The 14,637-nt window shown below is 47.1% G+C and overlaps 1 protein-coding gene across 2 annotated transcripts in view; it reads right to left on the reverse strand.

Annotated features, from left to right (window-relative positions):
* PLXNA3 (plexin A3) overlaps positions 1–14,637 on the reverse strand; it is a 74,370-nt gene that overhangs the window by 12,284 nt on the left and 47,449 nt on the right. For both annotated transcript variants that reach the window (XM_055003364.1, XM_055003365.1), the window contains exons 18-26: positions 12,085–12,324; positions 9,360–9,503; positions 8,567–8,801; positions 5,543–5,685; positions 4,880–5,136; positions 4,033–4,099; positions 3,612–3,758; positions 2,462–2,621; positions 2,174–2,277 (exon numbers count right to left, since the gene is read on the reverse strand). In XM_055003364.1, the coding sequence (XP_054859339.1) occupies positions 2,174–2,277; positions 2,462–2,621; positions 3,612–3,758; positions 4,033–4,099; positions 4,880–5,136; positions 5,543–5,685; positions 8,567–8,801; positions 9,360–9,503; positions 12,085–12,324 (1,497 nt within the window). The remainder of the gene's footprint in view (positions 1–2,173; positions 2,278–2,461; positions 2,622–3,611; positions 3,759–4,032; positions 4,100–4,879; positions 5,137–5,542; positions 5,686–8,566; positions 8,802–9,359; positions 9,504–12,084; positions 12,325–14,637) is intronic.

Raw genomic sequence — 14,637 nt, forward strand, 5'->3', positions numbered from 1 at the left:
AGCATCCACTCCTCCCCTTTTTAATTAGGGGAGAGTCACAATGCTGTAACGTTGGTACATGCTACCCCTTTGAGCACCATGTCCATCCCGTTCCCTGATGGCAATCCACATTTTCCACTGATCTCTTTGTGGGTTTACTTTTTTATTTCTTTTATTTACAACCAGGGCTCATGTTTATGGCAAGTTGGAAATGAGGGCGGGGGACTCATCTCAGGAATCCGCCTTCCCCATTCCAGAACAGGGTCACATGATGTGAGGAGGCCAATGAGAACGCCCTTTTGTTTGGGCAACAGCATTTGAACATTTTGCTCTGGCAGAGGTGCTGTTTTGTGCCAAGCAGACAATTTAAACCACACCAGAGCAATCTACTAGCAGCTAGTGGGAAAAGCACAAAAAGTACTTCCCCCCCCAGAACTCCACCACCAATTGCCTCTCCAGAATTTTTTTTAAAAAATGGTGGGAATGGGACTGCCCAATCAGCGAATACAGAGACAGGGAGAAGTGGGGGACAGTGGACACACTGGGCTCTAGCATTGCGACATTACGATCCATGTGCTCAAATTGAAAAAGGGGAAAAAATGGATGGCTCCAGCCCCCACAAAAGGCAGCTTCAAATAGACACCTCTTAACTAGTTCAGAATAAAAAAGCAGACACCAAATTGCCTTGAGGTTGTGCAGTGCAGAATGTCAGAAGTCCAAGCTGATTGGCACGAATACTCAGAAGCACCAGCTTAAGAGTGTGCCATGCAGAATGGGCCTTGGAAACATCTGGCTTTCTCTTCCCCCTCCTACCTGTTCTCGGCTAAAAGACACTTTACCAAGCCCAAGTCAGAGTATTGGCTATCACCTAAAAAGCTCTTCATGGCTTTGGTCCATCATATCTATGGGACTGCCTCTCTCCCTATGTTACGCCGTGGCAGCATCGCTCATCTGAACAGGGCCTTCTGCAGGCGTCACCCTGCGCATGGACAGACTCAGCAGCTGCCTGGACACGTGGCGTTCTCTGTGCTGCCTTCCCCCCTTTGGGGAATGGTCTGCCTGAGGAGGTTAGGAAGTTTGCACTCGCCTGGCCTTCAGCAAACAATGTAAAACTGAATTATTCAAGAAGGGTTTTTACTCATACTGTACTCTAAGGAAGTGGTCTCACAGAGATCCATCGGTGGAGGGATAGGGAGGGACCACAGACTTTACTACTATCGCTGTAAACGTCGATGGATCACAGACTCCGCTGCTATTGCTGTAAGTCTGATCCTACTGTGGGTAGTTCCTGTGTTGTCTAATATGTCAGTCTTAGCATAGCTTATGCTCTGTTTCAGCATTTCTTCAACTCTGTATTGGATCTCTGCAGGGTTTTTTAAAATCTTGGCAAATTTGCATGTATGTACCTATTACATATTTTATTGAAGTGTCTTTGATATTGACTGTACTGATTCACACTGTGTAATCCGTCTTGAGTCTCAGTGAGAAAGGTGGACTACAAATAATGAAAATAAGTTTGATGCTGGTTTGGTGTAGTGGTTAAGAGCAACAGGACTCTAATCTGGAGAACCAGGTCTGATTCCTCACTCCTCCGCTTGAAGCCAGCTGGGTGCCCTTGGGTCAGTCACAGCTTCTCAGAGCTCTCTCAGCCCCACCCACCTCACAGGGGGATTGCTGTGAATAACCCAGTCTGTAAACTGCTCTGAGTGTGGCATTAAGTTGTCCTGAAGGGCAGTATATAAATCAAATAGTATTGTTAAATAAATAAATACATGTTCAGTTCACATGGATCATGTCAATAATCTTTTACAATACCCCAGCAAGGTAGGCCAGTATTATAATCCCCACATTGTAGGTTGGGGGGTGGGGGTGGGAATAAGTCACAGCTTGCCTGCGACTACCTCCTGTCGGTTCATGACTGATTCAAATGGCAGCTTCAGGCTCACAGTCTCAGCCACTCTGCCACGTCATCTCTCTGCCTTGGCAGGCGACAGATATGCGGGAAATCCCTCAGAATGCAGTTGGGTCAGTGGGGCTCCTGCAGGAACGTTTTCAAAAACTCCACCCTCCCCACACCCCATTTTATTCTAGGTTCTGAGCTGTTCAAAGCCCTCACTTTTCTGAGAGGCCCTAAGCTATAAGATAGTAATTAGCACAGTTAATCTGGCCATGAGATGGGTGGGAAGGCAGTTACCTGATAATGGCTGAGAGTGTTGAACCTTTTCCAGTCCCCCTCAATCTTGCTGGTGGCATCTTCATCTTTCAGAACCATTCGGCCTCCACTGCCTTGACACCACTCTGGGATGAATGGGAAGTTCAGTGAGGAGAAGGCGCATCTGTACTCCCTCCCTCCCTCCCCAAACCCCGAAGCCAGTAAGCCCCACCCCTGCAATGTGGATACGACAAGCCCAACTACTGGGCACTCAAGTCCACTCCACGCATCCGCCCCCACCTGCTTTCTCCCACGTTCCTGCCTTCATACCAAGCTCCATGTCCTCGGCACGAGGCCGCTGTGAAAAAGGCACCCCTCGGTACACGGCATCCAGTAGCTTCTCTTTCACTTGCGTCACTGAATCGCAGTTTAGTACTTTGACAGGCACTGCAGGGCCACCGGGTGGTTCCGGGGGGGTACACAGGAGCGTCTAGGAGAAAAAAGGACATCCTTTATCTTTTCACCACCATGTCACTGAGGCTAACACATCCCTCAGAGTTGCGTTCACCCCGGGTTAAAGATAGATAGATAGATAGATAGATAGATAGATAGATAGATAGATAGATAGATAGATAGATAGATAGATAGATAGATAGATAGATAGATAGATAGATAGATAGATAGATAGATAGATAGATAGATAGATAGATAGATAGATAGATAGATAGATAGATAGATAGATAGATAGATAGATAGATAGATAGATAGATAGATAGATAGATAGATATTTGTGTTTTCTGGACAGCCACAGTCACTCCTGCTACTCCTCACTTCAATTTATGAGTGGACACAGTTGCAGATCTACAACACTACATTTTGGTCCAATCATGCATGGAAGACATTTTGCATTTGTTATGATAGCAGAACAGCATGGAGGTAGAACGGCAAGCCATACCTGATCCCTGCCAACACATTAACCATGCATGATCAATTCCTCTCACAGTCAACATCACAAAAAAGCTTTTTCGTCCTGAGGCCCTGCTTTTACCCCCTTCCACACCATCACAACCTGACCCTGCTCTAGCTACTGCTGCATGCATAACCAGAAAACCACAGTACAACTGTGCCAAGCTCACCTTTTCCCACCCCTCCCTCCAATGAACAACTGTACTGTGCCTTGCCCTACTTCTAGAGTATCCTGCTCAACCCCTAACTCTAGCCGCAGCTGGTTCCATGCCAGGCTTGAAGAGGTCCCCCATTGCTTTCCCAAGGACAAGACCCCCTACTTGGAAGGAAGCTGTTGTTCAGTTCTCTGGATCTCGTGACAGGGCCAAGATTCCAAGCCACCGAGAGAGCAAAGCCAGGCTGGCCTGCACAAGAAGGCGCTCTTCGTTGCTTCCTTTGCCGCTGAGTTGGCAGCTTCCACCTGCTGCAAGGAAGCAAAATTACCCTCCCAGAGTCTCCTTGTTCTTTGCCTTACCAAGGTCTTGTAATCAATCTGTTGGCGAATGAGCTTGTCTTCGCTCAGAGAGTAGCGTGCCTCGCCCGTGATGGAATCTATTGGTCCCTTCTCCATCTGCTGCTTAATGGCACAGAAAAGCATGAACAAAGGCTCTCCGGCACACTCCTGAGGGGACAAAAAGGCCCAGCAGGTCATGGGGCGGGGGGAGTGTTCCAGAGTTCTCGCTCCCCTACTCCCCACCACCATGGCAGGCAGAGACGCTGCAATCTCACAGTGCCGTCCTAAGCAAAGAGACACTCTCCTAAGCCCATTCACTTCAATGGACTCAGAAAGGTGCTGCTCCACTGAGGATGGCAATTCCCTGGCCATTTAAGATTCCTGTTCTCTGGCGCAGCGAGGGGGCTAGGTTCCCCAAGGACTGGTCCCCTCAAACTCTCACCTTGAGGAACCTGTGCAAGAGAAAAGTAAACCAATTGGTCAACATCTTTTCGGCCACTGACTCCGTCCTGGGAAAAAGAGAACAGTTGGTCATGCATGGGGAATGGGAGGAAGGCCCTGTCCAATACTCACACACGGCCATAGCACCTATCATTAGGAAGGCATGAACTGGATGGATCTATCTATCATGGGTTCTCTCCTCTGTTCCACCAATATAGCTTCTAACAGAGACCCTGAAAGGAAGGGATTCCCCCCCCCCCGAATTTATGGGCCTGTTTGGAGGAAAGGGTGGGGGGAGAAGGAACAGCAGCCATCCGACTGAGGCCTACTAGACGGGGTCCTTCCTGGGAAGGGCTTGGGCCAGAACCCACCACTGTGCCTTTCTCTAGGCTTCCCTGGTCGTTATGTCCCAACTCTGTTTCGGGGCAATAAAATCAACACAAACAGTGACTGAAGAAACAGAACGAAGTGCTGCAGCCTTCAAAGCGACACACCAGGCAACCTAAAGACCCGAGTATGCAAAGAAGCGTTTCAGGCTTTCTTAAGAGGCCCAGTCCCCACTACTGTAACATCCTTACAACCATTTAAAGAAGTCCATGTCGTTACTCCTGAACTGCAGACGGAGTGTGAAGTGTGTGCACAACCCCCACTCCCTTCGGTGGAGTCTGTGAAGAACGCCTTTCCAAGCGAGATGGTGGCCCCCCGCCCACCCACCAGATCTGCTTCTCTCGTTCTCCACCACATTTAACGGTGCCCACAGCAGAGGGGTCCCTGCAACCCTCATGTGTTTTGCAGGCGTCAAAGTAAGCGTCAAAAGTACACTGAGCACAGACAGAACAGGCTCTCACCGGCGGAGCAAGAGCTTTGGGTGGGCCCGGTTCTGCAGGTTCTTCTCAATGAGGTCTGCCAGCAGCTGCTTGAGCACCCCTGTGGCGTAGTCCAGCCTGCCTTGAAGGGCTACCATCGTCAGGGAGGCTACGGCGCCTCGGTCCCGCATGGAGAAGCCCCGCTGGCCCTCCAGCGTGTGGATGAAGGTCAACAGGAAGGGCCGTGTGTGAAGCAGCTGGCCAAAGAGCCGCAGCCCTTTCTCTGTGCTCGGTGGTGTCTGTGAAGGCGCAGAAGAAGCGGAACCTGCTCAGACAACCAGGGAATGTGGGCTGCGTCCAGACAGGCCAAACACATTTCCTACTCCAGCAAGAACCTAGCCCCCGGCACCCAGAGGGGCAATGACCCACACGTTAAAGGAGTGTTGGTCTAGGAGGGGCAGCCGCTTTCCCCATCTGAGGAAGGAAGTGTCAATGAACCCCAGAAGTTCGGACTCAAGCATCTATGACCACCTGGGGGGAAGGAAGGTCACTGGACCGCGCAGAAGGTCCAGGAATTAGCCATTCCTCTGTAATTCAGATTACCAAATTCAGGCCTCCGAACTGTCTATCCTCCAGTCTCTCACCATCCCTTCCTCCCAACAAAAAAGCCATGATCTCTGCAAGGCTTCACCCACAAGCACTCACGCTGCTCTCTTGCAGTGCTGGGTGTTCGTCAACCCCTGGGAAGAGTACGCGCCTCGCGTATGTCCGGTAGTCCAGGAAGGGGATCTTCACTCCGTCCATGTTGTTCGTCAGCTCGTTTATGTCAGTCTGCAGCTCAGCAAAAGCTGGAGAAGGAAGGAATGCTATCAAAAGCCTTGGGGTGACTCTGTTAATCTGGTCTATTTTTGGCCCTGGGTTGGCCCAGTTACAGTTTCCATTTTTGAGCAAAATGGACTTCCGACCCTGACTGTATAGTTTGCCATCGGAAACTGAGACTGCAACAGTTCAGTGCTGCATGATGGCTGTACATTCCACAGGGAACATCTAACCATGTGGAGCTGTAAACACTGGGACGCATGTGTGCCTATGTGCCATCCAGTTGCAACTTATTTATAACGACACCAGCAAGGGGCTTTCAAAACAAGTGAGAAGTGGAGGCGGCTTGCCATGGCCTTCCTCTGCAGGGTCTTCCTTAGTGGTTGCCCGTCCAAGTACTGACCCTGCTCAGCTTCCGAGATCTGATGAGGTCAGGCTATACCATGCTGCCTTCCCAAACATTGGAATAGCATCTCTTAGAACTGGGAGAAAACTTTTGTTTAGGGGGGCAGTTTCTCCAAAGACCCCTCCCACTACAGAACCTCAATTGCGTTTGACCCTACAAGATATTATGAGGTAGGAGAAGCATGGATGGCTAGATTTTTGATCTTATTATGTGTGATTGTTCCAATTACTTTAGGGTGTGCCGGCTGGAATATGGTGTGTAGACTTTGCCAGCTGAGTTAAGATAAGCAGTTGCCGAGATCTCATGAGAGACAGATTACTAACAACGGCAGTGTGCTTCTATACCGCCCTTCTGGACAAATTAGTGCCCCACTCAGAGCGGTGAACAAAGTCGGTGTTACTCTTATCCTCACAATCCAGCTGGGGAGCTGGGCTGAGAGGAGTGGCTGACCCAAGGCCACCTGCTGAGCTCAGAGCAGTACTGGGATCAAACCAGCAGAGTACTGATCCACCACCCAACAACTTAACCACGATGCTACAGCAGCCCAGGACTGGGTTCCAATCCACACATAAGGGGGAATGCCTGTCCAACTACAAGCACTGCCCAGGTATTTTTCCTTGAACATTAGCCTGAAACTCCACATCAAAAGTTCCCCAGAATGCACTGCTGATAGCTGAGAAAGCACCAAGTCCCCAGGTCGCAGGTACACACCTGCAACTCTGATGAATGAGATGGCTGGTCTCATAACACACGAGAAGAGTCTGGGCCAGCCTCTTGTTCTGAGGTACTGGGAAAATGTTATGGCTATGAGGGACGTGGTCCCCTGGTGCCAAAGTCAACGAGGAATGAGGGAAAACCAAAGTCAGGCCTCCACCTCTACTTCTGGGAGATTTTGATCAGCTAACGTGCATTAAGCTTGCTCTCATGTTTGCAACCTTTTATTTCAAGCGTATGTACAATACTTAGTGGATTATGGTTCATCTCTGCACTGCCTGGTGTGTCCCCTACTGAAGGACTGGTTTAGTACTGCAGACTTTGATTTTGTTTGTTCATGCTGTTAATACATCCCATATTATTCTCTGCTGTCATATGCATCTTCCTGATGGTTTTATAGCCATACCTTTTCATATGTATTCATGTATCATGCACCTGATTCAGTTTGCAATTTGCTTTAGTAGTATATTGTGCAGTAATTCCTTCCAATAAACCATTTCATTTGTATTAGTGACACTTTGGAGTCTGTTTCCCTACTAAGAGCCATGAGCCCACTGGGGTGATAAGGACCCACAGGAACAGAGGCCTCCTGTTTAAGGGGACCAAATTAACATACCATAGTGGGTGAAACATGGAGGAACCAAAAAATTAAGCGCGTGCGCATGCACGCACACACACACACCCTTGCAGTGGTTCTGCACCTTCCGCAAAGAGGGCAGAACAACAAAACACCACTTTGCTGCAACAAAACACCACTTTCACAAAGGAAATGGCATTCCGTCTGCAGGCAGGCAGATCATCCTTCTTGAGAACTGCACCTGCGCATATTTTGGCAGGTCATAAGGACATGTGTTGGACATGTAATGGGAAGCCTTGGCCCAAAACAGCTCACTCTAAGGGAATCCAGTTTCTCAGGAATCCCTGAAAGTAATCTCATTTGCTCATTAGAGGCCCTGATTCTGCACTACTGAAGTCATGTCATATTTCTAATTCTGTTTCCTTTACTTGGAGTCTAGCAAACTATTACTGTTATAAAGTGTGGTAACTGTGAGGGGAAACAGCTGTATTTCTTTCCTGCCAAAAAGAGTTATTCCTTGCAGTGGGAAGTACGTCTGACACAAGAATACAACTGCAAAACAGCTCGCCTCTGAAGGAATGGCAGCATAACAACAACAACAACAACATTCAATTTATATACTGCCTTTCAGGACAACTTAATGCCACAATCACAGCGGTTTACAAAGCATGCCATTATTATCTCCACAATAAAACACCCTGTGAGGTGGGTGGGGCTGAGAGAGCTCTGAGAGAGCTGTGACTGACCCAAGGTTACCCAGCTGACTTCAAGCGGAGGAGTGGGGAATCAAACCCGGCTTAGAGTCCTGATTAGAGTCCCGTGCTCTTAACCAGTACACCAAACTGGCTCTCAGCAGGAGGCACCTTTACTCCCAAGGGCCGTGTGACCAGGCCAAGGGCAGCCCCCTTCAATGGTCCAAAGAGGAGACTGACAAAAAATACTGATGCACCAAAGAAAGGAGTGTTGGACTAGATCTGGGAGAGGCAGGATGGAGTTCCTGGTCTGCCACGGAGTTCACCGGGTGATGGCCTTCTTGGGCCCGTCATACACACTCAGCTTAACCTGATTCACAGGGTAGTAATGAGGATAAAATGGAGACAGGAAGGATGATGTTGTAAGCCTCTTTAGGTCTCCACTGGGGAGACAAGTGGGGAATAAGTATCTGAAAACGAATTTACAGAAACAACACCCACCCACCCCGTCCACTCAATACCTTCCTTGCACTCCAGGGCCACGCGAGACTCCAGGTTGTCCATCTGCAGCTGCAGCCTTTTCAGGGTGCGGTCAGCATCCCGCGTCTTCCGCTTATAGGCCACCAGCACCCCAATAATGGCTCCCAAAAGCAAGCTGCCTCCTGCACCCAACCCCACGAGAGCTGGCAAAGGCAGAGCTGCCTCAGGGTAGATATGTAAGGTCCCGGGGGAGAAGGACAGGCCCCCCACCAAGATCTGCAAGGAGAACAAGAGAGGAAACCCACCATAAGACTGCGAAGACAGCTCTGATGGGTGAGCCTAAGGGCCCACTGCTCCGTTTCTGGCCAGGGGCCCGTCAGGTGCCAAGCTGGGAAGGACAGCAACAGCCTTGTCCCTGATGTTTGTCTACAGCAACTGTTATTTGAAGATACAATGCCACTGAATACAGAAGTCCTACATAATTTAGAAAACCATCAAGTTTGTTTAGGACTTATCCAGGGGCTCTCATTTTGGAGATCGTTCATTTCTACCATCTGGATATTTGGGGCACTTCACTTCCCAGTGGGGTTCACATGATTGGGGACGACACTCCCACATTCCCCTTGGCAGAAAAATAAGTCAGTGCATTTCCTCAGGGCACCTTCTCATATTGCTATGTACAAGCTAGAACCCCTAAGAGGGCAAGCACCCACTGTCAGGGCAAGTCCTCCTCTGCCCAGAGCTCTGGCAACGTTCCCCAGAATGGAGAGAAGTAGCCTGCCCTCGTGAGCATACCCCTCTCCCACGCGAGCATACCCCCGCTCCCACACGTACCGTGACTGGCTGCTCCCCCGTCTGGCCTGGTGAGTCGCACAACAGTTGAGTCTCTGAGACAGTCAGGATGCAGGGCGCCCCACCAATCAGAACTGTGTAGTTGAGCCGTGAGCTGCCCGACACTGCTGGGATCAGGTTCCTGCCCTGAGAGACACAGGAAGATATACGAGAGAGAGAGTTATTCTAACATGTGACCCTGGATCTAGAGGTCTGAGCAGTCAAGATTTCCAGGTTGCCTCTAGGCACAGACACATTTAGCAAGGGAGGCATCATCTTGGTCACAGGACATCTTGTGGTCCCTACTCTGCAAACAGTGGGAGGTAGAATGAAAAAAAATCAGTTTAAACCTAAGGAGAGAAGCTTCCTGACCCTCCATGCTGAGATGTTAACGCTCTCCATTTTTCACAACCTTCTTAGTTTCCCCAGTGACATTTAACACACTTTCTGAGCCTCTGGGCAGGGCCTTATAGAAATAGCTGCACTTTTACCAAAATTTTACAAAACTATGCATATTCTCTCTTTTAACAAGTATGAAAACTGAGAGTGTAAATTGCAAACGACAACACTGCTTATGTAAATAAAACAGAGCAACTTTTAGAAATTATCGAAGGCTTTCATGGCCGGAGAACGATGGTTGTTGTGGGTTTTCCGGGCTGTATTGCCTCTCCCCCCAAAATTTTAGTTCAGGGTCATGTCAATATTTTTATAACAGTTTTAAAAGAAATGCTCCTCTGCATGCAATGTGAATGAATGAGGTATAAAGTGAATGAATGAAGCAGAATGTGTTACTGTGAGAGAGGTATGGGAAATGGCACAGGCCGGCCACGACAGAAAAGCGTTGCCTGGGCTTGCAGAATGCATCTGCTTCAACATTCCTCCTCTGAAGTCCTGCACATGGTCTGCACTTAAAAAAATATTCTTTACAAATGTAAATCCATCTTTCGGCCAACGAAGCTATATTGTACAACCATCATAAATACTTTGGGGGACTTCAAGGAATTATGAGGGGGTGGGTATAATTTGGAAATCTCTCACTCCAGGATTCTATCAGCTCTCCAGAATTTGAACAGACTAATTTCTACTCCCCACCACCTCCTTTCCCCTTATAACTGACTCTCAAGTCTTCTCAATATTCTCAGCTTCCTGAAACTGTCCTCATATGACAGTTCTTTTCTTTAGAACATATAAAGTCATATTTTTCTATATACTGAGGAAGGCCGTGAGCATGTAGTCACCCCTACCTTGTCTACAGATGGCCTGGTTTTCCTACTTTCATGAATGACACAAATCAGTTATGAAAAACAGGTATGCACACACACATCCTTTTACATGTATTTGCCCGTTTTTCAAAATTCTTTGTTTTATGGAGAAACGCATAGATCGATGCAGTGCCCTGAAGCCAGTCTCCAAAACTGAGCCAGTGTGGTGTAGTACTTGGTTACAGTGTTGGACGAGGATGCCCAGGTTTGAGTCCCCACCGTGCCATAGAAGCTTGCTGAGTGCCCTTGGGCCTGTCACACACTCTTGGTCTAACTTACTTCACAGAGCAGTTGTGAGGATACACCGGAGGACAGGAAAACAATGTGAGCTGCTTTGAATCCCCATCGGGGAGAAAGGCAGGATATAAAGGAGTATAGTATAGTTTATTGTTACGATTCGAGATCGTAATCAAAGTCAACATCAAAGTCATTGAGACATATACATTAAATTCGGGTCATAAATGTAAAAATATAGGATATATAGATATAAAATATACTGTACATAAAATATGGTTCTTAATTTAAAATTGCTAGGATATGAATGAAGCAATCAGTAAGGAAGTAAGGAAGTAAGTGATCAAACTCAACCAGTGGAAGTTGTCCTCAGAGCACCTCAGCCAGCTTCCTTTTGGGATTTTACCAAACTGTACTCATGGACTAGAAACATGTTTTTAAAAAGCAAAATGAAAGCATAAGGATGCTCACTGCCACACATGTTATCAGTTTGCACTTGCATGGCAGTCACAAAATACACAGCCCTTCATTCATTTTTTACAATTAAAACTCACCCACCCACCCAGAATTATAGGTGGCTTTTCAGCAACTTCCAAAGCAGCATACAGAAACTCTTAACTGAAATAGTTAAAAAAAACATTTTAAAGGAATACAACTGTAATAAATTATTATGAAATGCCATATAGAAGTCATTATCAAATAAACTGGCACTTGGAAGCTAAAATGTAGTGACTAAAACATCATTCTAAATTTAAAACTGTTTCTAATTCTTCTAGAAATAGTAATTTGAAAGGAGGAGGAAGGCATATCTTCCTTGGGAGGGTGTTCTATTGGAAGCCAGGAGCAGCTGTTCTAGTATTGCAGAATTATTATTCTGTTTGCTTTTGCCAGATAAGCACCTGGCATTAGCATTTCATATCAGCTGAAATTTTCTAAATTGTGATCAAGGGCCGCTCCAGCTGCAGTGTATTACAGTAATCTAATATAGAGGTCACCAAGGCAAGGGTGACAGTGAAGATCCTGATTTTCCATCATAGGGCGCAACGAGCAGATCAGCTGAAGCTGAAAAATGCCATTCGAGACACAGCTGAAGCAAGGAGTAAATCAGCCACCCAGAATTCTCCCAGAATGACACCCTGATCTTGGTTTCAAAGTGCACTGTCACATCCTTGACTGAGGGAGCTTTATTACAATTACACTTGAAATGCCCCCGACACAAACGGCTTCAGTACCTTGAGGACTACGTGGGACCCAGGTTTAATCTCCAGGATGCCACTGGGACCAAACGGCTCGAAGCTGGGATCTGGGTAGTAGGTGAAAGCTGAGCGGTTCAGGGTACGCAGGGCAGCCACGTCATCCAAGAGGAAGCCAAACTCATCAGGGTTAGCACCCCCAAGAGGCAGTGCCTGCTCCCCAAGTACAATGCCTGGTGCCTTGCACAGCATCACGGAGTCATTCAACACATGGCAACTCTGTAGGAAGAAATATGCACAGGAAAGTGAGGGAGGGGCACTTCGCTTCTGACCTTCAGCACCCTCTTAATATTCGAGAGACCATCGACTCTGATTTCTTATCTGCAGTGCTTGCTTTTCATCTTAGCGCTAACAAAATCTACCCTTGTAGGATCTGAGAGATTGTGCTCCTCCCAAGTTCCCAGGCCTCTTTCCCTTACTTTGGATTCTGATATACTTACAGATAAGATTTGACAAGCAGGGAATCCCCAAGGAATTGGGGGGGGGGATCTCATTCCCACTCCTGCTGTTTCATCTTGCCTTTTCCTGAAAGCCCCCACAGCCTCTCGTCTTTCCTGCCTCTTTCTCTCCTTCCCAATCTGCCCTGATCCCCCACCCCCACCCCCACCCCCGTCTTCAGCTTCCCCTCCTTTCCTCCTCCTGGCTCCCTCTTCCTCAGAGAGCTCCGGCTGAGTTGCATGGTGTCAGCAACCATACTGGGCCCAGGTGCACAGAGAGGAACCTGCGAGGAGTCATGAGAGGCGGACCGTGTCCCCCTGTACCCCCCTCCCATGCTATTTCCTCCTTCTCTCCTCCTAGCAGACCCCATATCCTCACCCTTTCCTGCTGCTTTTTCTTCTTCCCAGCCACCAGCCAACCCACCTTTTATCTACCCCCTCCATCTTCAGCTATAATAAATATTTACTTGCTTCATTTATACCCCACCTTTCTCCTTAATGAAGTCTCAAAGCAGATCACATCATTCTCCTGTCCTCCATCTTATTCTCACAACAACCATGTGAGGTAGGTTAGGCTGAGAATGTGTGACTGGCCCAAGATCACCCATAGTGAGCACAATGGCAGAAACCTGGGTCTTCTGGATCCTAGTCTGAACCCCGACCACCACAACACTACCCTCGATTCAGTGGGATGGCTGCTGTTGAAGAGTAACAAGCAACCAGAGATGTGCAAGTCATTGGGTAGTGAGTTACCTGGTGGTTGCTGCCAGGACAGCCCTGATCTGATGAGTCCTCCCTCAATGGCCAAAACAGCCCTGACCCCTCCCCCTGCCTTTACTGACAGAAACTAAGGCTTGAAGGCCAGCAATACTGTAATGGTTGCCTAGCAATGGAGGATATTCATTTCTTAAAGCTAAATATGCTCCTTTTCTCATTTGCATTTTAAAAAAATAATTTTCATGATTACAACATCTATTCTCTCAGCGAAAACAAAACCAGGAGCTGATTGCGATACAGATCATGAGTTGTTAATATCAAAAATTAGAATAAAGCTGAAGAGAAACACTAAAAGAATCATAGTGCCAAAATACAATCTAAATAATATTCCTGAAGAATTTAAAGACTAGGTAAGGAACACATTTGCAATACTAAGTTTAATTGATCATGAGCCAGAAGAATTATGGGCTGAACTAGAGATATTATCAGGGAAGAATGTGCAAAGACTATCCCTGTAGCCAAAAGAAAGGAGAAGCCTAAATGGATGTCTGAGGAAACTCTTAAAATTGCTAAAGATAGACGAGAAGCAAAAACAAAAGGCAACAGAAATAGGGACAAAACTCTAAATGCAGCTTTGCAGCGACTTGCACGCAGAGACAAAGAAATCTATTATAATAACCAGTGCAAAGAAATAGACGAGAACAACAAAAAAGGAAGAACAAGAGATTTGTTGCAAAAGATCCGAGAAATCAAAGGGAAATTCAAGCCACGGCTTGGGATGCTAAAAGATTAACATGGAAATACAGTATCTGATCAAGACAAAATAAAGGAAAGATGGAAACAATACACTGAGGAACTATACAAAAGAGATGAAAGGATGACAGATACTTTTGACGAAGAATCTTTTGATGAAGAACCAGAAATCCTAGAAAGTGAGGTAAAAGCTGCACTCAAAGCAATTGAGAGAAACACAGCACCTGGAGTAGATGGAATACCAATAGAGCTATTTCAAGCCACAGAAATGGAGTCCATCAGAATCATAACAAGAATATGTCAACAAATACGGAAAACAAAACAATGGCCCACCGACTGGAAGCGCTCGGTCTACATTCCAATCCCCAAATAAGGGGATGCCAAGCAGTAACTATCAGACAATTATGTTAATTTCCCATGCAAGCAAAGTGATGCTCAAAATTATACAGCAAAGACTCTTACCATATATGGAACAAGAAATGCCAGATGTTCAAGCTGGATTCAGGAAAGGAAGAGGCACCAGAGATCACATTGCAAATTTACGATGGCTAATGGAACATACCAGGGAATTTCAGAAGAAAATCAGCCTCTGTTTTATAGATTACAGCAAAGCTTTTGACTCTGT

The sequence above is a fragment of the Eublepharis macularius genome, chromosome 19 (genome assembly GCF_028583425.1).
Source record: "Eublepharis macularius isolate TG4126 chromosome 19, MPM_Emac_v1.0, whole genome shotgun sequence".
NCBI classification, from domain to species: Eukaryota; Metazoa; Chordata; class Lepidosauria; order Squamata; family Eublepharidae; genus Eublepharis; species Eublepharis macularius.